The sequence below is a fragment of the Mauremys reevesii genome, linkage group 8 (assembly GCF_016161935.1).
Source record: "Mauremys reevesii isolate NIE-2019 linkage group 8, ASM1616193v1, whole genome shotgun sequence".
Lineage (NCBI taxonomy): Eukaryota > Metazoa > Chordata > Testudines > Geoemydidae > Mauremys > Mauremys reevesii.
Genome location: NC_052630.1, coordinates 107753193 through 107776383, shown reverse-complemented (window position 1 = coordinate 107776383; position 23191 = coordinate 107753193). Strand labels below are relative to the sequence as shown.

At 61.1% G+C, this 23191-nt stretch overlaps 1 protein-coding gene across 14 annotated transcripts in view; it reads left to right on the top strand.

Moving 5' to 3' along the window:
• The window catches only part of PTPRF (protein tyrosine phosphatase receptor type F), a 404201-nt gene that overhangs the window by 363842 nt on the left and 17168 nt on the right, over positions 1-23191 (top strand). For 11 of the 14 annotated variants that reach the window (XM_039486048.1, XM_039486046.1, XM_039486040.1 and 8 more), the window contains 5 exons: positions 1906-2021; positions 4780-4812; positions 7614-7711; positions 17501-17624; positions 20581-20756. In XM_039486048.1, coding sequence (XP_039341982.1) covers positions 1906-2021; positions 4780-4812; positions 7614-7711; positions 17501-17624; positions 20581-20756 — 547 coding nt within the window. The remainder of the gene's footprint in view (positions 1-1905; positions 2022-4779; positions 4813-7613; positions 7712-17500; positions 17625-20580; positions 20757-23191) is intronic. The other 3 variants (XM_039486049.1, XM_039486043.1, XM_039486041.1) reach the window with 1 other exon arrangement.

Below are 23191 nucleotides of genomic sequence, written 5' to 3'. Positions count from 1 at the left end.
GTTGAGGGGTTTTCTCCCTGGAGTTCTAAATCTCAAATGCAAACGGATGGAATCCAGCTATTGGTACATGGCAGGGAAGTCTGGACGGCCTGGATTTGTTAGTTTCACAGGAGCCCTGTGTGGGCTTTTGAAAGGGACTAATATCAAACACCGTTTTGCCTCCTCCCCCATAGAGACCCAAGTCACGTTGCCCAAGGCCTTGGGGACCAAAGCGCGATAGCATGTGCCGTGTCTCACCATGGCGGCTGAGAGCAGGAGAGATGGGGCTGTGGTTTGCGTTGGTCCCTCTCCTTCCATTGATGCTGTAAAGTCCGGGAGCTCTCCTGTCTGGCTCTCAGAGAGTCAGAGGACTTGGTAAATGCTTGGATGACTCCACGTGGTGTGAGGATCGCATGCTGCTCCTCCCCTGCTGATCACCCCCAATGTCTTGTAGTCCCAATGTCCAGATGGTTTGGCTGCAAACTGAACTTCAGTCAGAGTTTGGGTGCCCCCGAGTGAATGTAAGTGCCGCTGCATAGAATCAGTAGATAACGAATGAGGTCTTGCCGCTCCCCACACCAGGCACTAATGCAGAAACCCGTGTGCACAGCTCTGTAGCAGTGTGTAAGCAGTAACACCCTGCGCTGGAACATGTATGTGAGACTCCGGTCACGCACCAGTCTGAAATGCAGCTACTTCTGGGCGGAACATGGCAGCTGTTAACAGTGCCCAGCAACAGATTAGAAAGGGGAGGAAAGCTGGTGAATTTAGATGGGGGGACACACTAAAATTGACCTGGGAGATGGGTGACAACATGCCCGTCTCCTACAGAAAGCCATGGGGTCTTCGATATTCACCAGTGAGGCAACCCCCCGGGTTTATGTTTTGTCCGAAAGGCAAAGCCTCCAGTATCCCAGCAGCACCCTCTAGTTCTGCGCTGAGGCATTTGGGTCAGTGCTGACCCTGCTCCGCACAGCACAGCGCCCCCTAGCAGCCCACGGGGCCATTCCCCCAGGAGGAAGAGTGGTGCCATCTGAAACATCCAGAGCGCTTCTTGCAGTGCCAAGTTTGCCTTAAAGGTCTCCCGCCCAATTACCAATCAGGTCTGTCCCTCCTTGGCTAGTGAATTACACCAGCTCAGCGCCCGAGGTGGTGACATCAATACAGCATTAAGAGACAACAGTGTGTTTTATTGTCCCGGTAATACACGCCTTGGGTGCCTTCAGCCATTCCAGACCTGTATTAATGGCCCAATAAAACACACCCTGAAGCGTCTTTACACCATTACGCTTTGGTTCTCAACATTTCATTTCTTTTACTACTTGGGGGGAAAATTGACTCTATCCTTCCGCTACAGGAAATAGTTCCGAGGGAGAGTAGGAGGTAATGGGGCTTTGCTTCTGATAAATATATTGTACAGAATATGGCATCTCCTAAGGGCTTCCCAGACACATGCTGGCTAAGGCCCTGGCGTCCTGCAGTGGGAAGTCAGGGTGCCCACCCACGCACTATAGGTGGAGAACCTTAGGCCAGCAACATGGTCCCGCAGAGAGGTGGTGACACAGCTGGGTCTCAAATGCAGGAGTCCTGACTCCTCCTGGCTCCCTGCTCTGAGCACTTCCAGCAACCAGCATGGCCCTCGGCTGCAGCCCGGGCCAGGCAGGGAGGGCTCTTATGGGGTTTTGCTTTCCCTTGTGACAGTAACTGGGGGGCTGATTTATCGGCTCAGAGAGTGGCACTCTCGGCCCGGGGAGTGCAGCAGCCGAGCTCACAGGCTGAGGCACCCATCAGTATGTTCAGCCCCCTGCGTCTGCCCTGGTGGCCAGGGGACTGCCTGAGCGCCAGCTGTGTGCATGGTCGTCATGCTGGTCTGTGGGACATGCACTTCCTCTCTGGGCCCCTCAATTGTGTGTTTTCCTCCCCTAGGAAAAGAGCCAACTCCCCCTCGTCCAAGGACGAGCACTCCATCGGCCTCAAGGACTCCCTGCTGGCTCACTCCTCCGACCCTGTCGAGATGAGGCGCCTCAATTACCAGACCCCAGGTAGGCTGCTGTTTGCGGTGCCTGTTCCGGAGCTCCCTCCTGCCCCGGCAGACACTGGGCCGAGGGGATTTCGCTCCCGCCCTTTCCCAGCCATAGCGATAAGGCCAGTGGTCTTTGTGCAGAGTCCCCCCGTCTCTGCCCTGTGAGCTGACATGCTGCTCCCCGGCCGTGTCACCACAGGCGTATAAGGCCTGCAGGAGGCAGAAGCCTGGGGTGCGTCAGGCCCGCCCACTCCCTGCTGGTAAGCAAGGCTTGTACCCTGCAGGAAGTGGCTGATCAGGAGGAAGTGCTGAGGCTCTGGCAGGGAGACTTCAGGGCTCAGGGAAGCTCTGAGGATTTTCCATTCTGACCTGCCCCAGGGCGCTGGCCGTGTCCGAGGAGTCTCAGCCTTGCTAACAAGCAGAACGAGGGAGACGCTGTGCTGTCAGACAGCAGCTGTGTCTGGGCAGGGTGGGCCCTTCCCACACGGAGATCTGAGAAATGGCTCAAGAGGAGGTTACTCCTGCTCTGCTCGTGTGGGGAAGAGAGGGGAGCTGTGAGCATAGCCGCTCCCCAGCACAGAGAGGGATGCTGCTGGAGGAAGTGCTGGCAGGCAGAGGATGAGGCTTTGGTCACACCCAGTGATTTCTGCATGCAGTCTGTTGCTGTGGAGCATCGCCAGTCTGTGGTGCCTGGAGTCCGTCGACGGTGTATCAGCCACTGGAGGCAGCTGTACTTTCCAGAGCAGAGACGTCTCATGCTACTGCTTTTTAGCCCATGTGTCTCTGACGGCTCTGAAAGCACCGGGCCTGTCATTGGCGTGATCAGAGACCAGCACGCCCAAGCTAATTGAGCCACGTCCTCGATGCAGCAGAAGGGCGGTGGGGGCAGTTAGCAGTAAATGAGGGCACACCCCGGTCCCCGCTGCCTTCCAGCCTTCCTAGGATGTAACCTACTTTCCCTTTCTTCCTGCTGCTCCTCCGGCTAAAAGCTTTTGTCTAATGGGAAGCTTTTGAAGGGAGTGTTTCCTGATGGAAACCTGCTGAGTCTGGGCAGGGAGGGGGAGCGAGAGCTGGCTGTTGGAGCCAGCACCACTTCCCAGCTCTCCCCTTCCTCTGCCGAGGAATCAGCGCGGCTTGTTCAGCGCAGCGCTGCCGTGGGAGCGGCTTGAGCGGGGAGGTTGGACAGGGCCAGGATTGGGGTCTGCTAAGCAGCACTCATGCCAGGCTGGTGTTCCAGATTGGATGGGAAGGGTGCGGTGACAGCTCTGCCATAAATAGTGGGCTGTGGGTCTCCTCAGGGTATGAAATAAGGCCGATATTATGCAGCGGCTTTGGAGAAGATTGTTTGCTGCTGTCTCAGCCAGGGGTTTGCCAGTGCACAGCGTGCAGGGCTGAAGCTGGGGCTGGGGACAGGTGAGTTGCAGCAGCAGGGCCCGAGGGTGACAGTACCTGGGGGTTTGCTCAGGCGGCTTGTGTGCTGGGCACGTGCTTTCCAAACCTGGTTTCCATGCACCGGCGAGAAGCAGCCATGGCTGCATGCCATTATTTGAGCACTGGGGCTGGCTGGGAATTTGAGCAGGTTCCTGTCCCTGCAGGGGCCCTGGATGCGTTCATAGGCCCTACCCTTGCGTACTCCAGAGCATGTCAGATGTGCTGCACAACGGGGCAAGACCCTACCCAGACCTGACCAAGAACCACATTGGGTGGGCAGGGGGGTGCAGGCCACCCCCTGCCCCCATCCTCCAGGCGTCAGGACAAACAGGGAGCAGGCGTAAGGGAAGGAAAGCCCAGTTCCCCAGAGATGGCTCCGTTCCCTTGGCCACTGAGCCCATTTCTCCTGCCATCTGGTGCTTCCCTCCCAAGCAAAGTCACTTCCTGTCCCTCCAGTGCCGCTGCTGAGTCTCATGGCTAGAAATGAGGAGAGTGAGCTGGTGAATGAAGGGGCATTGACGGGCTCTGAGCTCAGGGGCCCAAATGGCACCTGTACTGTCCCCCCTCCGAGATGCATCCCCAGCACTGTACGGGCACAATACGAACGAGACATGTTGGAATCTGACCTGCTCGCGCTGGTGGCTGATAGTCCCTGCTGGAGCCCACAGAGGCAGGGAAAACCTTGTTTAATGCATAATTAATCCGCCTGCCATTATTAAATATTAAGCCTTATCGCTTTAATGGTTCCTGCTCCAGGCCCAGGTTAGTTCACGAATTGTCAGCCTCTTGGTACTAATGTGCCATTTTGCCAGGTGGTGTCTCTGCTAAGTGGTAGAGGCGTTGTGATGAGGCCAGCTGTGGCTAGCTGGAATTCCAAAGGCAGCTAGGTTGGGCGGTACCGTGTTCTCTGTCCACCAGGAAGAATGTGATTCCATCCTCTCCCCAGTGCATGTCCGCTCCTTAACCTCACGCCTGCCACCCCGGAGGCGTGGGCAGTGGTAGGGTTTGCAGGCAGATGACAGAGGGTCAGGGTGGGATGTGGATTCATTTCACATGCTCGGAGCAGCACTTCCCTTTGTACCCCAGCTGCAGTACAGTGCGCTGGTTGGGGTGAAAAACGTACTCTTCAACTGCCATGTTATCGTCCGCTCCCTAGCCAGGCAGCGCGCCCATGCGGCTCCGGTTAGTGCAGGAGGGAGCCTCCAGCTTGTCCTTGCTTTTCTGCAGCAAACTCTGCTCTTTCCTTTGCATCCTCATCTCTCTGCCTTTCCCTCGCTGAACCTCTGCGATGATTGTCTGAAGGCTAATGGGATTTCTGTTCTTGCCCCGTTTTTTTTTCTTTGCAGGTTCCAGTGTCCCCAGTTGCCCGAATATCTCAAGTTAGTTTTCACTCCTCCTGTATTTATCTTGACACTTTGCTTTTCTTTCTCTTCCCCTTTCTCTCTTGTCTCTGTAATTTTTGTTACGATGTCATTGAAGGTCACCCTCACTCTCAGCAGATTAGAGTGGCAGTAATTTCACTTTCGAACATGATTAATGGGCCCAGACCTCCCACACAGGCCAGGTTCTGGTACTATTTGCATCACACTCCAGCAGTTCAGCACAGCACAAAAGCAGTCTGGGGGCTACAAGGCTTTTGGCCTTGAGGAGCTCACTAAAATCATCCCAGCTGATGAGCAAACAACTGTTTCTCTTCAGAGCTGCATTCCAGTCCCAGCTCATGCAGCCCAGTCTGCTGTGTTGCTTGGCAGATAGCTGGGCACAGCTGGGCATGGGGCGCCCTGCAGCTGTGAAATCCCATCTCAGGTGTGGACAGGACAACAGACATTTCCTTTGAGACGGCCAATTAACCCCCTAAAAGGACAAATTGAAGGGTTTTCCGTGGCCCGGGGTTGAACACACTCTCCTTTCGCCTTGGATGGACCAGCTTCCAGTGTGGCTCTGGCCACTGGTGAAATACAGCTGAGGGTTCAGGGTGTCTGCGTGTTGAGGGACACTTGTCAGGGCTTGTCTACACGTGGAGTTATTCCGGAATAGCTGGTCCACTTTAAATCCATACCCTGCATTAATCCAGAATAACTTCGGTGCATACACAGCCCTCAGCCTTCAAATCACCATGCAGCTGGCCCAGAACCAAGCCCAGAGCAGTGTGGGAGCGGAGGTGCATGAGTAGCTGGAGTCTCTGCCTCTCCTGAGCCTCAGACTGAGTCCACCCCCAAATAACGGTAAAGGTCTGTCCTCGTGCTGGCGGTGCTGGGGAGCCCACGGGCACAGGAGAGAGACCTGGGAATGGCACCCCCTGGCCGGTGCTAAGGGCTTGCAGCCTGCAGGGGATTAGTGGGGATCTCTGGCCTCCCCCACCAAGCGCCTGCCGGAGCGTTCCCAGCACTTCTCTGCTCTCCACTCTGCCTGCTACAGAGGCCTCCCTGGAAAAGCGTGTTGAAGTCAGGGAGCTGTGCAGAGCCGAGCCGAGCCCTCCAGACCCCTCCCCCTGGCATCTGTGGGTGCTGCTCTGGAACCACTGCGCTGGGGAAAGTGTTGCACCCCCCCCCCAGGGCTGCTCTTGGAGCTCAAGTGCACCCAGCCTGCTGCAGCATGGCCCTGACCGGGGATCCCACCTGGCACGGAGCAGCTGCAGCTGTGGGGTGAGCTTGGTCCCTTGGCTCTGCCGTGCTGAGGCAGGGACTGCACTAGGTTCACACACAGCGCACACCGCAGGTACCCTCCAGCCGGTGCCCTCTCCCTGCCAGCTCTCCGCTGCCTCCATGCCCATTCGCTGCAAAGGCTGCTCCCCGGTGCCCTGGCTCAGCGTGTGAACAGCCGGGGGCTACGGAGCGCTGATCTGTGCCTGCTGCCTCAGGGTGGAGACCGGCAGCGCCACCCTAATGCCAGGTCGGTTGTTGGGCAGTGCTCTGTGCCATGGCAGGGGTGGTGCTCGCGGCACTTGGCAGAGGGAGGCAGCACGTGTGGGGTGGACTCAGAGCAGTGTGCAAGGCCCTTTCTATGGTGGTGACAGGCCCTCGTGGCTGGGAAAGCTGGTGGTTTTCCCAGTGACTGCATTGAAATGTGCAGCGACGCTTGCGCCTGTCACTGCTGTATGAGATGCTCCTGCTGGATCGCCACAGCAGCCCGTCACTGCCAGCCAGGGCACCCACAGGCTGCCAAGCTCTGTCAGAAGGCTCCTGGCTGGGCTCCAGCCTGCCTCCCTGCGTGCGTATCAGCAGCATCGCCCATTAATCATCATTAACCACGTGGGGTTCTGGGAGACCCACGAAGCAGCCTGCGGTGTCCCAAGCCCCAAGAACTTGGGTGAGCTGTTTTACAGCCACGTTCCTGCCAGTTCGTCAGTTCAGGATCAGGGCAAAGGGTCCTTCGGGGCCTGGGCTGTAAATGCCAAGTGCTATAATGAGGCTCTCTCCTCTGCCCTCTGTCCTGTCCCCGTGTGATACAGCCCATCCCTCCTGGAGCTCTGCTGCCAGACATGCGCTCCACTGCCCTGCGCTCATCACCAGGGACAGGCGCCAGCCAGCCAGACCTCCCAGCAGGGCCGTGTGCCGTCAGCGCTCAAACGCACTGGCCATGGGTCCTGGAGAGATGCAGGCCAGCTCCCTCCAGGGCAGCCAGCAGCCTGCCGGCACAGTGGTGGAGGCAGTCAGGCCGGGTGGGGAGGCCTGCGGCACACACACTGCTCTCACTCACCGCGGCTGGTTTGAGAGGCGAGGGGGCGGGCCTGCGGCCGGGAATCGGGCGGGTAAATAGCAACCGGTGCGCATGCCCCTTCGGCTGCCGCGCAGACTAGCCATGGCAGGGGCTCAGTAGCCCCTCTGGGGACCCTGTGATCGTTAGGGGTAAGTCATGAGGCCACCCCTCCCCTGGGGAAAGCTAGCGCCCTTGAGAATCAGTGTGTTCAACCTCAGCCTGTGCGGGAGCCCGGCAGAGCATTACCCCCCTCGGCCTGTGACCGGAGTGGGGCTTCCCCTCTGCACGGCCCCAGGCCCTGGGCCCCCGGCCTGCGGTGCTGTCACATCTGAGCATGCTCACCTGGCCATGCCCATCCCGTCTGTTCTGTCACCCGCGCAGCATGCCGTGTGCCATCCTCACTGTCCACGTGCCGGCCGCGCACACCTCGGGGCCAGGGCGCGAGCAGTAACTCTCCCCCCCCCTCTCTTCGGCCTGCCAGGTATGCGAGACCACCCGCCAATCCCGGTGACGGATCTCGCTGACAACATCGACAGGCTGAAGGCCAACGACGGGCTGAGGTTCTCCCAGGAGTACGAGGTGAGCTGCAGAGAGGGAGACGGGGTGCGTGGCGTTCCCCAGAGCCAGGCGCCGCAGGGAGGGGCTGGGCCGTGGCAGCAGCCCCCAGAGGAGGCAGCGTTGAGCTGCTCCCCTGGGTGACAGCGCTGTACGGATGGGGCCCTACCCTGGGGCGGTGTCCCTGGGCAGCCGAGCGCTTGCTGGTCCTGGTGGTGCCAGGAGCCTGGCCCGGCTCAGCCCGGTTACGGACACAGGGAGCACGAGAGCAGAGGGGTTCCTGGGTCTCAGCGCCACGCCCGTCGCTGCGCTTGTTCTGTTTGACCCAGGCCTAACAGGGGCACTCGGGCTGCAAGCTGCGCCCTGCAGCTCTGCCGAGGCTCCTCGGGCCAAACCCCCAGCCCCTCTGCTCCTCCGCTCCCTCCATGCTCCCAGCTTCCCTGTGCACCTCCCGCTGGGTTACCCCCTTTGCAGGCTACCCCTCAGCTCCAGCCCCCGGCTGCTTCCCTTCTCACACGGCGTCGCTGTCCTGCAGCACCCAGGCCTGGTCTGCAGCACCCTGGGGCCCCACCTCTGTCCCGTGACACTAAACGCCCTGCTCTGCTGATACCCCTCGGTCCTGCCCTGCCTCGCCCGGCCCCCCCCCCCCCCCGCGCTGCTGACACCCCTCGGTCCTGCCCTGCCTCTCCCTGCCCCCCCCCCCGCTCTGCTGATACCCCTCGGTCCTGCCCTGCCTGTCCCTGCCCCCCCGCACCTCCCCTGCTCTGCTGACACCCCTCGGTCCCGCCCTGCCTGTCCCTGCCCCTGCACCTCCCCGCTCTGCTGATACTCCTCGGTCCCGCCCTGCCTGTCTCTGCCCCCCTGCACCTCCCCGCTCTGCTGATACCCCTCGGTCCCGCCCTGCCTCTCCCGGCCCCCCCCGCTCTGCTGACACCCCTCGGTCCCGCCCTGCCTCTCCCTGCTCCCCCCCCCGCTCTGCTGATACCCCTCGGGCTCCCGGGCACCCCTCAGTCCTGACCTGCAGCCCCCCCCCTGTCTTGAGGACAGCTTGCCAAACCGGGTGTGTGTGGGGCGGGGGGGGGGGGGTAATGACCACAAGAATTGCTGCCTCTGTCCCTGGCATGCTCCAGCCCTTCTCCCGCTGGAGCCATTTGCCAGGCTGGCTGATCAGTTTGAAAACTTGTCATGGGGGTAGAAGTTCCCATGCAGCCATTAGCGCCGCAGTGGCAGTGGGAACGTTCTCCTCGGCTTGCACACATCCCTGGGGGAGCTGCTTCAGCTGTGTGAGGCGTAACTCGTCAATCCCCCTCCCCGCCAAGTGTTAAAGAGGGGTTAGCTTGGGAAGGATCCCTGTGCATGTGTTATCGTGGCTGTTCGAATTGTTATCTGCCTCTGCCTGTGGCCTCCCATAGCTGGAGCCTATCTCCATTGATTTATGAGATGGGATCGGGACACTTCCCCACAAGGTAAGATTATACATGCTGGAAAGGAAGCGAGCAAGGTGAGGGACAAATTGCAGCCAGCTGGAGAGGTGCTGTGCGATGGAGGAGACTGGGCCTATCGGCCGAGTAGCTGCCACTCCGTGCACAGCTCTCCTGAGCCAGGGAGATGCCATGTCACCATTAATGCCGCTAGCTTGCAGCGCACTGTGTGTGCCCTGAAATGCCATTACCCCCATTTTGTGTGTCTGTGTGCCGTGAGCACGGCAACCCTGTGCACGCTCCTACCTGCCTGCCTCATTCTTTTGTCTGAGTCCAATTGAAATTTAAAGCCAAACTCTCGGATCTGCTGTAACCTGATTCTATCTTTTCTGTATCCCATGAAAGGCCTGTGAGTGCTTGGATGCAGTGTCTAGTGCTCTGGGTATCTGCCTGTGGGGTTCGTCTCTGCCATTCAGAGTCTGCCACACAATAGTGAGCTCTTGAACTGGTTCAGAAAATTAGCGTTAAGTAAATTCCCTTAACCATTTCCCTGTGCTGCTCTCTTCTCCTTCTCCCTTTTTAGAATCTCATGGCTGGTTGAGCACCGATCAGTTGTACTTTCCATGCTGAAGCAGCTATTAAAGAGCTGCTTGTTGCGTGTAATTCCTTCCCGTGGATTCAGCCGCATTTGACTCCAGATTTGGGTGGAATGACTGAACGCAGCACACTCATAAGGCACCGGCACTAGAGTGGGCTGGAGTAGGTGTGCACCAGGTACCCAGGGTCACTAGTGCAAATGGGGTTGTCACACACTCCCGGGTCAGGATCTAGGAGTGGAATTAGCCAGGGAGCCTGGCGCTCCGGGCTGGATGTCCTGGGGCGCTCGGAAGGGAACCGTGCCCTTGGGATGTGGAAATAGCACAGGGAGAGCTGAGGGCAGCGCGCTGCAGCCTGGGTGAGCCTGTGCATGAGGCAGCAACTGCTGCTCCCTGAGAGAACTCTGCACACTCGTAAGCACTGGCCTGCAGTGCCCACTGCCCCGACTTCTGCAGTGAGCGAGCAGACGCCAGCGCCTAATCCCTGTGCCCGGGGCTGGCTGCAGGCCTGGCCTGGGGAGCAGTGCAGCGGGGTGAAGATCGCCCCGGAGGCCCTCGCTTTAGGAAGAGCCATAGTTTGTGTTTTCCCATGGAAAGCCAACAGCCCGGAGTGTGTGTGTGGAGCGCATTCCAGGCGCGACGGGCAGCCCAGACGCAGGGCAGATCTTTAACAGCCCGGAGTGAGCTGTGCTCGAGAGTGCAGTAACCTGGGCGTGGAGCTCCAGGACAGAGCCGGGAAGCCCAGCGCCTGCCTGTGGGCCGACGGCACCCTGGGCGCGGGGGCTCCCGGAGGCTGCAGCCAGGTCGGAGCCAGGAGGGTCCCCGCTGGAACGGAGCAGGGAGCAGGCAGGGTTAAGGGACGGGTGGAGCCCTGGGGCCGCCAGGCGTGGGGCAGGCCCCAGCTCGGGGTCTGGCAGCAGCTCTCCCCAGTGAGAGTCCGTGAGTTACAGCCCGGGATTAATGGAATTAAGTGAGGACAAGGGAGGCTCAGCCGGTTAATTATTTATCTGGCTCTGGATGGGTTTGTGCTGAGGCAGTGTTAGAGCTCCCCCTCCTGGACACCTGTCTGCACTGCAGCTGTTCCTCAGGGCAGGCTGCAGCCCCGCTGGGGATCACCGGGTCGTGTGGTTCCTGCCCCGGCGCTGGGGGGCGCACTCTGCTCAGACACCGGGGAGCTGCCATTGCTGCCCCCCTCGCTGACGGGCACCAGGCCTGCCCAGACGGGCCTTGGCTTCTCCCCACTTCTGGCCTGTGTCACACGGAGATCTTAAGATGGGCAGGGGGCTGGCACCGCGGCTGCACCATGGTGACAGGAGGGCGGGCAGAGGCCGCTTTCTCCGTTCTAGAGAACAGCCCTAGTCAGGTCCCGCCCCGCCCCCCCCCCAGCCTGGGAGCCCGGCGCTTGCCCGGTTCCCCCACCCCCAGCCTGGCAGCCCGGCGCTCGCCCGGCCCTGCCCCTCCCGCCTGGGAGCCCGGCGCTCGCCCGGCCCCGCCCCCCCCCAGCCTGGGAGCCCGGCGCTCGCCGGTCCCGCCCCAGCCTGGGAGCCCGGCGCTCGCCCGGTCCCGCCCCACCCCAGCCTGGGAGCCCGGCTGTGGAGCGACTCGCTGGGGACGCTCTTGACTCTCCGCGGCCAGCCGGCTCCACGCTGGTAGGTTGGCTTCACTAGTATGTTCAGGCAGCTCCATCTCTAGGGCCTCTACTCAACCGCCCCCGCTCCTGGAAGGTGTGACTGCCCAGGCAAGACACGCGCGGGTTCCCCAGCGATGCCAGCCCTCTGCTCGCGGGAGGGACGGCGAGTGCTGCCAGGGGGAGGCACTGGAGTCATAGCCGCCATGGCCATGTCGGGGGGGGGGGGTCTGGGCATGTTCTCCCCAGCTGAGCTCTAGGAGGTGGGGGGAGGGGTCAGCATCTCGTGCACCCTGAAGTAAACCTCCTTCAGATGCCGTTTCCAGCTGAGCAGCCGGCTCCTCCCGCGTTCATCCACCTTGAGGAGGGGCCGGGCCCTGCCCCAGGTCCCTCAGCAGGCCAGTAGCAGAGCTGGGACCAGGCCCCAGGAATCCTGGCTCTCAGGCCAGTGCCATAAGCACAGGCCGGCCCTGCCTTCCCAGGCACAGACATTAAAGCAATAGCCAGCTGCCGAGACGGGGGCTCAGCTTTTAGCTGCCCCTGGAAATAGCCTGTGAAATGTTATCAGAGGGCTGTGCCGCGGGCGGGAGCGCCCGGAGCAGTGCTGAGGCCTGGGAACTGGGTAACTGGGACCCCAACCCCCTTGCTCCTTCTCATTCCCACCTCAACCCACTGCCCTGGGAACCGCGGGAGTCCTGTCCCCGACCCCCGAGGCACTAAGAACTGGCGGGAGAAGCAGGGTCGGGGAGACCTTCACCAGTACGGGCTCTGCACCCTGGTCCTCCATCCCGGTACAGGCAGCCTGCAGGGCACTGCCGGGTCCCTCTGGCCGCCTGACTGCACCCAGGCCCCAGGCCTCGCTCAGCGTCACTCCTCTGGCAGCATGGTAGGTAGTGAGCTGTGATCCCTGGGTCCCAGAGCGGTGCAGGGTAAACCTTGTCCTGTGTTTAATTTGCTTGTACTAATGTGCAGCTGCTGGCAGGCATTCGGCGCGGGCGTTCCAGGAAGGTGACTAATAAGGTGAAAGCTTTGCCAGCGATTGATTCAGGAGCACGTCCTGTAGATTGATGGCAGGCAATGGCTACGCTAATCTGGCTGCGCTGGTGGGGGGGCTGCGCAGGCCCAGCAGAGCCCCTGGGGCCAGTTTCTAGCCAAGCGGGTTCCCGAGTGGCTTCTCTGGGACGAGCCTGCGAGGCTTAAAGAGCTGGCAGGTGACTCTGCGGGTTCTGCTGTGTGCGCCCAGGGGCCACGCAGCCCCCAGGTTCTCGTCAGAGCAGCTCTGCTTTCCCCCGATTTTGTACGGGGCTGCTGATGAGCAGGGCGGACTTTGTCGTCATCTGCTAAGGAGCTTTGTGATTCCTGCTCCTGCGATTCTCAGGGGAATGGGCTCTGCTCATCAACTGCTGCATGAGCAGAGGGGACAGGCAGCAACCGTTCCCCCTGGCTAAGACATTGTGTAGATTGTGGTCCAGGCACCTGCCATTGATTCCTTCAGGGACCTGCGGCAGGATGTTCTGCTCCTGGCTTTCCAGTTCCCCCGACTAAAGAAAACTTGGGTTCCTGGTGCTTTAGCCATGTTTGTAAAGGGCTTTTGGATCTGCTGAGGCAGACGTGTTCCCCATGGAGCTCCTGCTGCCTGGAGCAGCCTCTGTGTCTGCACATTATCTCTGCAGACTCCCGTGCCCCTCCCCACCTGCCGAGTCCTGAAGCTGTAATAACCCATGTGCTCCTAACGAGGCGCTTGTCTGAGGTGCTGCTTCTTGCTTCAGGCTGGGAGTGCCTTGAGGCTCATTTACCGGGGAGTTTACAAACCGGGGACGGTTTCAAGCTTTTCCTGGAGTCATTAAAGCTTTGGACCCTCCCATGGCTTGACACCACTCGCTTTTCCTGGTGAAGAAGCAGAGGGAAGAGAAGCGTTGTGGGGTTTGTAACAGGGCTAGGAGGGAATGAAGCCGCACACTGGGCCTGTATAGCCCCTCTCGGGTGGGGCTGGCCAGCCGCAGAGCTCTGCATAATGGGCTTCAGCTGCATTCCAAGCAGCCCATCAGCCTCCCATTTATTTCCTCATTTGCTTGCCTTCCAGGGGGGCCAGGTGCACATTAATTCATCACCAGAGCTCAAATTAAATCATGTTACTTCTAAATGAGTCACTCATTTGCAGGAGTATTTAATTAGAGCCTCTTCGCACCCAGGTGCTCCATTGCTCCTGCCTTCTCACCTGTTTGCCCTCCTAGGGGGCTGCTGGTGATTAGACCGGCTTTGCACATCCTCGCTGCACAGCAAAACAATTCCCCTAATGGCAGTGCCTCAGAGCCGCTCTTCACCACCTGGAGAAATGATCCTTCCCCTCTCTGCATTCAGACTCGGCCTGCGAACTGCTCCCGTCCCACCATGGAGCCGGGCAGCCCTGGATCATCTTCCTTCCTGAGAGCGCAGCTCCAGCAGGAGCCTGTCACCCCCGGCCCCTGCTTGCCCGGGGCTGGGAGGGGCAAAGGTGTGTGACCCCCAGTCTGACCTGTAGACACGGGCCATTAAATGTCACCTAGTGACCCTCACCCCGCCCTGCCCCCTGCTGGGCCCTCCCTTCCGCCCGGCCTCCTCACCCCACCCTGCTATGGCCCACCAGCCCCACTCCAGTGGGACACATGGCCACCAGGCCCTGCTCCTTGCTTGCCGCAGCTTTAATTTAGATGGAATAAAGGGGCCCAAAGAATCGAGGTTTGAACGTGACCCAGTCACCGCCCAGCTCTGAACGGTGCTAAACGAGGGTCGGGGTTTGGTGTCCAGAGACCCCCACCTGCTCCGTCCCAGGCAGCGACACCATGAACGGCCCGTCACCCTTTCCTTCCAGATACAGACCGGGGGGGGGGGGGGGCAGCGCTAAGTGGGGCTGTCCCTGTAACAGCAACCCATGGTCCCTGGCAGTTTAGCTGGAGGGAGGTTTTAGAGCCGGCTGGACAGTCTCGAGGGGAATCACTGGCCTTTGGGGCAAAGAGACGGGCAGGAGCTGCTGCTGCTGAAGCTGGATCCCGGTTCCTAGCCGACAAAACCAGACGAACACACACGACGGGGGAGGGAAAAGAGCAGCAGAGCGAGGCCGCAGCGTCTGTCCCTGGGGTGTCCCTCACTTGCCACCTCCCTGTTGGAGAAACCCAGGCCCAGCCCACGGCTGGTCGGCTCAGCCACTCCGAGACCTGACAAACTCCTACCAGCGCCGGGCTGTTCAGGGCGCTGCTTTTAGCTGCCTCGGGCTGGCTGCAGGCTCACAGCCGTGCTGCACAATAAGCCAGGCTCTTGTTAGACAGAAGAAACAAGGAAAAGGGCACAGGTGGGAGAGGGGCGGTAACACAGTCCCAGGTAGCATGTGGGATTTGGCTGGAGCCAGTGGAGGCGACTGTTTCCCCAGCTCCCTCCGTTCGGCCCAGGCTGGCCAGGATATGGCTCAGGAGTACGAAGGAGGAGGCCCAGGGTCCAGGAGATGGTGCGGTGACAGCTGTGAGGGTGAATCTCATTCTTGTAGCCAGTTTTTCTCCCCTGAAGTCCCTTTCGCTAAGGAGTGCCGAAGGCAGGGATGGGCGGACTAGCTCATCCTCTCTGTATTTTGTCCACCTATTAGGCCTAGCTCCTGACGCACCAATTTTGGTTCACGGATTCTACTTTCATGCTGGTCTTGCTACCAGGCGTGATCTTCACACAGTGCTTGAGGTCTGTCAGGAGGCCGTTTTGTTTAGTCTAATTCAGCCTTTCTCTCCCTCCCCCCCATCTTTTCTCATCGTCGTTTGTTGTTGCTGGCTAGTGTGACCCTTCAATGAGTGTTTGCTCACTTCTTCGAGTTAAACTTGTAATTAGGGTAAATTTGTAGCCCCAGTTATCACAACATTCACCCACGAAAGCTCATGCTCCAAAACGTCTGTTAGTCTATAAGGTGCCACAAGACTCTCTGCTGCTTTTACAGATGTCTGCCCCTCTGATAGTTATCACAACAGTACACGCCCTCTCCCACCCCCGGCCTTGCCCTGCGTCTCCTCGTCCTCTGCCCTGTGGGGCCCTTTCAGTAACATGGCCTTCAGCCTGGCTCTCAGCGAGCAGCCTCGGCCCGCGTGCCCATAGCAGAGGGTGAAGAACATTTCAAAAGGAAACGTGACAAAATTCTCTATTGTGCAGCGTGTGAGATCCGAGCAGCCGCACACGGGGGCTGTGGAACAAGCCAGTGGCCAGTGTTAGTGCAGAGATGTGTGTGCAGGGAGCCTAACAGCCCCCCAGTGGAATACCCGGCTAAACGTTCAGCCAGGAGCCGGGTGCTCGCGTCCTCTGCTCCCCCAGCCACAGCGCCCTGCGTGCCGCCGCCGCTGCTTAGTACTCTGATAATAGAAGATTACAGGGTTTCTGTCGGAAACATCTGTTTACATTCTGCATTGCCCAACCCCCCTATTAGCTCCGCTGTGATGCCACATCTCCCTGCCAGGCCCTGTGAGGGGGAGAGCGCTGCCGCCAGGACCCCTGGGTGGGAGTGATGTGTGCTGTGCAAATGGCAAGCAGGGCACAGGTCCCTGTCCCTTCTGAGAGCTGCGGAAAGGCCTCTGCCGGGTGACGGCGTCAGGGCAGCCCCTCTGCAGGATGCCAAGACCCCACGTGAGACACAGGTTATCCTTTATTTAGGTGCCGATATCAGAGCAGGCGCGTGGTGACCTTAACCGTGCTATCGATCGAAGGGCAGCTGCAGCAAATACCGGAAGGGGTGGTGCAGGGAGTAATCACATGGGCTGGCGTTTGCACTTTGTGCCTTGCCCTGGGTGATCAACAGAAGCGGCTAGTCTCCAGCCTGACGCCCCTTGGAGGCTTTCATAGTGGTTAAGGACCATTGTGTTCATCTGGCCTGCCTCCTGCATCACACAGGCCGTAGTGATTCCTGCAGCCAGCCCAGATCTCATGGTTGAGCTCGGGCCTAGTTTTGAGAAGGCGCTGATGAGGCTGGTAATGCAGCTCCCCGCGTTTCATGGCATGACGATAGCTGCCCTCTTGTGGGTGCACCCAGACCGGGTGTGGGAATGAGGAAGGCTTTGATGAGGAGTGTCCCTCCCAGCTCAGAGACACGTGTTTGGGACAGGCCTTCATATTCTCTGTTCTGCATGTGAGAAATATGACTCCAAGGATGCTGCATTTGGGGAATGTGGTGGCCAGGCAGCCCTGTGGTGGATGGGCCATGTCGGGTACGCAGTGTATGTGTTGTGTTGTGTGCGGGGTGGCACAGGATTTGGGATGGGTCACGGCAGGTATACGGGGGGAAGGGTCCCGGAGGGGCTGTGGTGGGTACATGCGGGGCTCCTGGATGGGTCACGGCAGGTATGCAGGGGAAGGGTCCCGGAGGGGCTGTGGCGGTTATGCCAGGCAGGAGGTTTCAGCCCCAGAGCAGAGGGGCTGCGTTCAGTACTTGGGGCGGGTCCCGCCAGCCATGTCAGGTGCATCACAGGGGCCCAGCTGGCCCCACAGCAGAGTCTGTTGAGTACGTGGGGCGGGGATTCTTTGACAGGGACGCAGGCAAGTCGCATGTTTGTTTCCCAGCCAGTCCCTAGCATATGGGCCCTACACATGCTTATGGCCCTGTCCCCAGGTCTGCAGTTCCTTGTCACGCCATGAACTAAAAGGAGAGATGTTCGCCCTGCGGAAGCAGCTGACACAGCAACTAGTGACCCATCCGGTTTCATGACTTCTCCCAGCAGGAGCCTTGTTCACTCTTGTTCTTTAATATCCAGATCCCCTGGCACGAGGCTCTAGAGGCTGCTCTGTTTCCAGGGGCTGCAGCTCGCTGACTGATAAAACCACTGGGGTCAGTAAGCGTGAGCCAGCCCTGCTGCAGTAATTGAGGTAGAGGAGTTTCTGCTGGGGGGGCAGCTTGGACTAGGGAGCATTGGCTGGGGAGAGGAGCCCCCCCCACACCAGCCAGCCTGCCTGCGCCCCAGCAGAGAGGCCGTTTCAGTGACGGTCAGACTGCTCTGGGGCAGGTTTGATTTCCTGGCAGGGCGTTGGGATTGGCGGCAGCTGAGCACCAGCCCAGAGAATGCCTTGCTGCCCTGGCCCTAGCGCTGCAGCGGGGCGTGGCAATCCCAGGAGAAGTGCGTCTCCTGCAGACGGCCCAGCGTGCTGTAACAGCCTGTCCTCTCTTCTGCAGTCCATCGATCCAGGGCAGCAGTTCACCTGGGAGAACTCCAACCTGGAAGTGAATAAACCAAAAAACCGCTATGCAAACGTGATCGCCTACGACCACTCGCGGGTCATCCTGACCTCTGTCGATGGTAAGCGCGGGGCTCGGGCCTGTTCCAAGCGCTGTCTGAGGGAGCGGCATGAAAAGCTGCCTGGTGGGGTCATTGTAACACGCAGCGGAACGAGGTTACTCCCTGAGTGTGGCGGGGCACAGCCTGGGGAGGGGGATGCGTGTCCATGCTGCGCCCACACTGCCCGGGGAGGGTCTAGCAGCCAGCCCAGAGGTGCACGTTGGCTCCAGACCCTGCAAAGGATAAGAAACAGCAGCAGAATTCTGCTGGCCCCTTCCCCAGCGGTGCGACAGCTGCCCTCCTGCCACGCCCTGGCCCAGCTCTCTCAGCCTAGGTGTAAGGGCAGCAGACCCCGGTCATCCTCGGGCGGGATCATACCTGGGACCTCAGGAGCTCAAAACCACATGGCTGGTTGGGTGAGAGGAGCCGGCTTGTCAGCCCTGGAGACAGGAGCTCGTTACAGCTCCGCCCATAGCGAGCGCACACCCGCCGCTGCCAAGGGGCTGCACCTGCCCCTATGGGGGAGTGGAGCGGGCAGCCCGTGGCCTGCCCCCCCCCCCGCCCCCCAGCAGCCTCAGTGTGAGCCTTCCTTTGTGCAGTTCTGCTGCTGCCTGCTGGGCTGCTTCCCTGCTGGCCCCTCCCAGCCCCCATGGGCCCCTTTCAGCCACGCACCCAGCTGGCCAGGTGCCCTAGCTCTGGGCCCGGTGCCTAGGGACCAGGAAAAGCAGGTCAGCTCAAGGTGGCAAATCAAAGTGCTGCTAGGCCCCATCTAGTGCATCCCAGGCCAGGGGCCAGGGCAGGACAGGTTTTGGCCCATGTAGCTCTGGGTGCCAGGCGGTGGCTCCGGCTAACCCGGATGGGCGCGCTGCATTCCTGGCCCCTGCTGCAAGGCCCAGCGTTGCCCAGGAGCCCTGGGGTGAGAGGCAAACGCCTGAGTGCTGAGTGTGTGTCGCCCAGCGAGACCGAACGCTGACCCATCCACCTCCCGCTCTGTGCACAGGCGGCTGCTGAGCTCTCTGACCTGCTCTCCAGTCCCTGTGCACAGCGCACTGGATTCCAGCCCCCGCCTGTCGCACACACAGAAACGCTCCGGCACTGGAGCCTTGGCTGGCTGCTGGCTGAGCGCGTGAGGGGAGCCCAGCGAATTAAATGCGGCCCCGTTTGGTGTTGAGGCTGGAGCTTGCTTGGGGTGCAGCCAGGTCTCTCCTCATCCCAAGCAGGAACAGCTTTCTCATGCCGACGGGCTGCTCTTCCTTTGCAGGGGGTTCAGCCTCTCTCCCTGTCGCTGGGTGGGGCTCCCCTAGACGGAGGGGCTGAGCTCTGCCCTGGGAACCCACTTTCTTGGAGCGACCCTGGTCCTGTAAGCAGGTTCTGTGACCGAGCCCTGCCAGCTCCCTCTCCCTCACGGCAGGAGGCGGCAGCCAGGGAGAAGAGGCCCACGTGTGTTAGGGCGGCTGGGCCAAGGGGCAGCCAGCACAGAACTCTGGCTGATCTGGTCTCCAGGCTCCAGACTGGGTTATGGCCAGGGAGCTTCTCCTCCCCCAACCCCCGGCGTCTCTTCCACTGATTCTGCTTGAGGCTGCTGGGAATCGGCAGGAGATTCTGCGGAGCCCCGTGGCGGGTGGAACTGATCCTCAGCCTCCTTTAAGGGAAAACGTGAGCACGCCCTCCTGGGGAACCCCGGCCGGGTCCTCGACCTGCTGCTGGTGCTGCGGGGCGGCCGCAGCCCCCGCAAGTGCTCACATCGAGCTCCGGCAGAACTGTGTTACATTTGTTTTAGTAACTGCGGGTTTGTGGTTTAAAGGCCTTTCCAGGCAAGAGCTTGACACTGGAGGGGCATGCAGGGGGTGCTTTACCCGGGGGGGCATATGGTGGGTGCTGCATGGGGGCCACTATGTGCTGGGGGGCAGCCCACGGAACCTAGAGGAGGGCAAGCTTTACGTGTGGGGTGAGGGGCGCTGCATGCGGGGGGCAGCCTGTGGAGGCCGGAGGAGGGGGAGCGTCGAGGGGGTGCTGCATGCGGAGGCCAGAGGACGGGGAGTGTCGGGGGGCGCTGCATGTGGGGCGCAGCCTGTGGCGGCTGGAGGAGGGGGAGCACCAGGGGCGCTGCATGCGGGGGGCAGCATGCGGAGGCCGGAGGGGGGGGCGCTGCATGTGGGAGGAGCTTCGGGAAGCGCTGCATGCGGGGGGCAGCCTGTGGAGGCTGGAGGAGGGGGGAGCGTCAGGGGGCGCTGCATGCGGGGGGCAGCCTGTGGAGGCCGGAGGGGGGGCAATGCAGGGGGGAGCAGCGTCGGGGGTCGCTGCAAGAGGGGGGCAGCCTGTGGAGGCATGAGGGGGGGCGCTGCATGTGGGAGGAGCGTCGGGAGGCGCTGCATGCGGGGCAGCCTGTGGAGGCCGGAGGAGGGGGCGCCAGGGGCGCTGCATGCGGGGGGCAGCATGCGGAGGCCGGGGGGGGGGCACTGCATGTGGGAGGAGCGTCGGAGGGTGCTGCATGTGGGAGGAGCATCGGGAGGCGCTGCATGCGGGGGGCAGCCTGTGGAGGCCGGAGGAGGGGGAGCGTCGGGGGGCGCTGCATGCGGGGGGCAGCCTGTGGAGGCCGGAGGAGGGGGAGCGTCAGGGGGCGCTGCATGCGGGGGGCAGCCTGTAGAGGCCGGGGGGGGGCACTGCATGTGGGAGGAGCGTTGGGGGGCGCTGCATGTGGGGGGCAGCCTGTGGAGGCCGGAGGAGGGGGAGCGTCAGGGGGCGCTGCATGCGGGGGAAGCTTTTCGCACGTTCCCCTTTGCAAACAGAGCAACAAAACCTGTCCCGAAGTGAGACAATTATTTCAATCTGTTGCCTGGGGCTGTTCGTGTTGCCTGTGAACTTCCCTTTGTGTGCGAGGTGGCAGCAACGCGCTCTCCATTCGCGACCGGATCGCCCTCCGGGGAGGGACTGGCTTAGCGCCTTGCAGTCAGCCCGGCTCTCTTACTCTCCGCAGGGGTGCCCGGCAGTGACTACATCAATGCGAACTACATCGATGGGTACCGGAAGCAGAATGCTTACATCGCTACGCAGGGGCCGCTGCCAGAGACGCTCAGCGACTTCTGGAGGATGGTGTGGGAGCAGAGGACAGCGACCATAGTCATGATGACCCGGCTGGAGGAGAAATCCCGGGTATGGGGAGCTCGGGGCGGGACAATTCTGAGCCCAGTGAAACACGGGTCCCTGTTGCAGGCACAGGGTGGGAACAAGTTTCCCTGAGTAATCCCGCCCCTCCCCCCCCGCCCGCCACACACATGCTAGCTCCCTGCCCCACCCCCCGCTGGCCTCCCCTGCCTCGCCCCTGCTAGCCCCCCTGCCCCCACTAGCCTCCACCCTCCCTCTCCACACTCAGGTGCCACCCCCACCCACACGTGCACGCACCCGCCCCAATGCGAAGCCCTGCAATAGGAGTGTTGGGACCGGCCCCAGGCCCAGCACCCCTGGGTGCCGTGTCCCCGCAGAAGCAGGGTGGTGAGGCTGGTAAGGAGCATTGTAAGCGTTGGGCAGCCGCTAGGGCCGCGGCATCCCCGCGCTGCGGAGTTGCTGGTGGAATCTCCTTGCAATGACCAGGCTGACCTGTCCCCGGGCCGACGCCAGAGAGCTGCAGGGATGATCCCATCTCGCTGGGCTCGGCGCCTGAGGCTGCAGTGCAGAGCCCCTGCGGAGCCGGGAAGGAAGGAACAGGGCCCTCCTTTGGAGATGGGCTTGTGGCTGCCCTGCCCTGCCCTGCCCATCTCTCTCCTGACTTCCTTTTCTCCCAGTATTTCACCGTTGCCATGCCAACGGCAGGCAGCGGGCGGGTGCTGGGGCTGCAGGAGGGGAGAGCCGGGGCTTCGGGCTCAGCGAAAAGCCAAGTTCTGTGGCGCTCTCCCCGTGCAGACGGTGCGGGGGTGGGAGGCCCCCGCGCACGACACGGCTGGGGCGGGAGCGCCTCGCAGAGAGGGGCCCAGACAAGCTGCTTTCCCCCAGGCCCAAGCAGGCCTGGCTTCAGGCTTCCCCCGGCGGCTGAGATCAGGCCAGCTCCTCCCCGGGCAATGGCCAGTCCCTCGCTAGAGACAGACGCGCCCCTGCTGGCCCTATAGCACCTGCCCCAATGCTCTGCCGGGCCCTGGCTGAGCCCCCAGGACTGCGCACACCGAGGGAAGCCCGGGGGTTTGTGCTCCGGCTCCAGCGCGTGCTGAATGGGCAGAGGGGCGTCCTGAGAGGAGAAGGGCCCCTGTGAGCAGGGGCCAGTGGCTAAAAACACCTGACTGGCCCTTTAAATTTGTTTTAAAAAATTCCCTTTGAGATGTGAGAAAAAGCCAAATAAATCACTGTCACGTCACTTGTAGGCTGGTGACTTATCGAAAGCCACTGCAGGCTGCATGCTTCTCTGTGATAACGGGTGTCTCTGGACCCTGCCGGCACCTGTCTGCCTCCTGCCTCCCTGCTCCTGAGACGTGCGTTATCTCCCCTGGCCGCCCGTCCTGGAAACACGGGGCAACCTCAGCCTCCACAGCAGGGATGAAATGAGCGGGGAGCCCCGGGCGCTGCCCCTCACACCGGCAGAGACAGCCCTTCCCATCATCCCCAGCAGGCAGCACTGCCCAGAGAGACAGACTCCGGGGAGGAAGTGGGGAAAGTATTGGGGTCAGCCTGAAGCCGGTACTGTGAGTACCCTACAGCAGCCCTGTGCTGGACAGGAGGCCTGGGACTTCCCTGCTCACCCGGCATCTCTGGGAGAGAGGGGAACAGGGCATGCGGGGGGGGCGGGGAGGCTGGCGGAGGGATGGGGGTCGAGGAATCGCTTTTCCAGGAAGATTCTCTGGATTGCGTTTCCTTTCCCAGTGTTCCCCTGTGATTTGGGATTCAGTCGCTCCCATTCAGTGTCTTCCCTTGTCATCTCCGTCTCGCTCGCCCCGTCCTGCCCCGTTGCCTTCAGAAACAGACGTTGTGGGGTTGATGCTTGCCTGGAGCTCTTCTTGGACTCCGCTGGGAGCGAGGACAGCCTCAGCCGGCTGGTTCCCTTGGCTAGGCACCACTAACCGCTGTGTGTTGATCATCCACCAGCCTGGGGCCCGGGGGAGGCTGTCGTCGTCCCCCCGCCCCCAGGATTTCTGTGGGACAGCCCCAGTTTTTCTGGGGCCAGTCCTTGTGCACGAGCCTAGTTTAATGCATCACAAAGTGCTCTGGACCCGACACCACCATTGTCTCTTGAGGTCGCAGCGGGACAGAGGCGGCAATGTCGGGGGGTTGTCCTGGAAAAGCCTTTTCCAGCTGGCCCCCTTATCGAGTGCCCCATTGGCCAGCGGCTCAGCACAAGAACGCAGCTACAGCTGGGCAGCCTGTGGAGCCGGGTGCATGATGCCGAGCGGGTTCTGCCTGATTTTTGAGCCGAGAGCCGCACAGTAATGACGGGTGGAGATAAACTGACCTGAGGCCAGCCGCAGCTTGCAGCCCTGCGGGGTGACAGCGCTTTAAAGGGCTCCTGGGCTCTGGGAAGTGGGGCACAAGCTGCAGAAAAAAATCTTTAAAGAACATCAGCTTTCGTGTCAGCAATCTGAGCCGGCTTGATGGTCCCGATCATC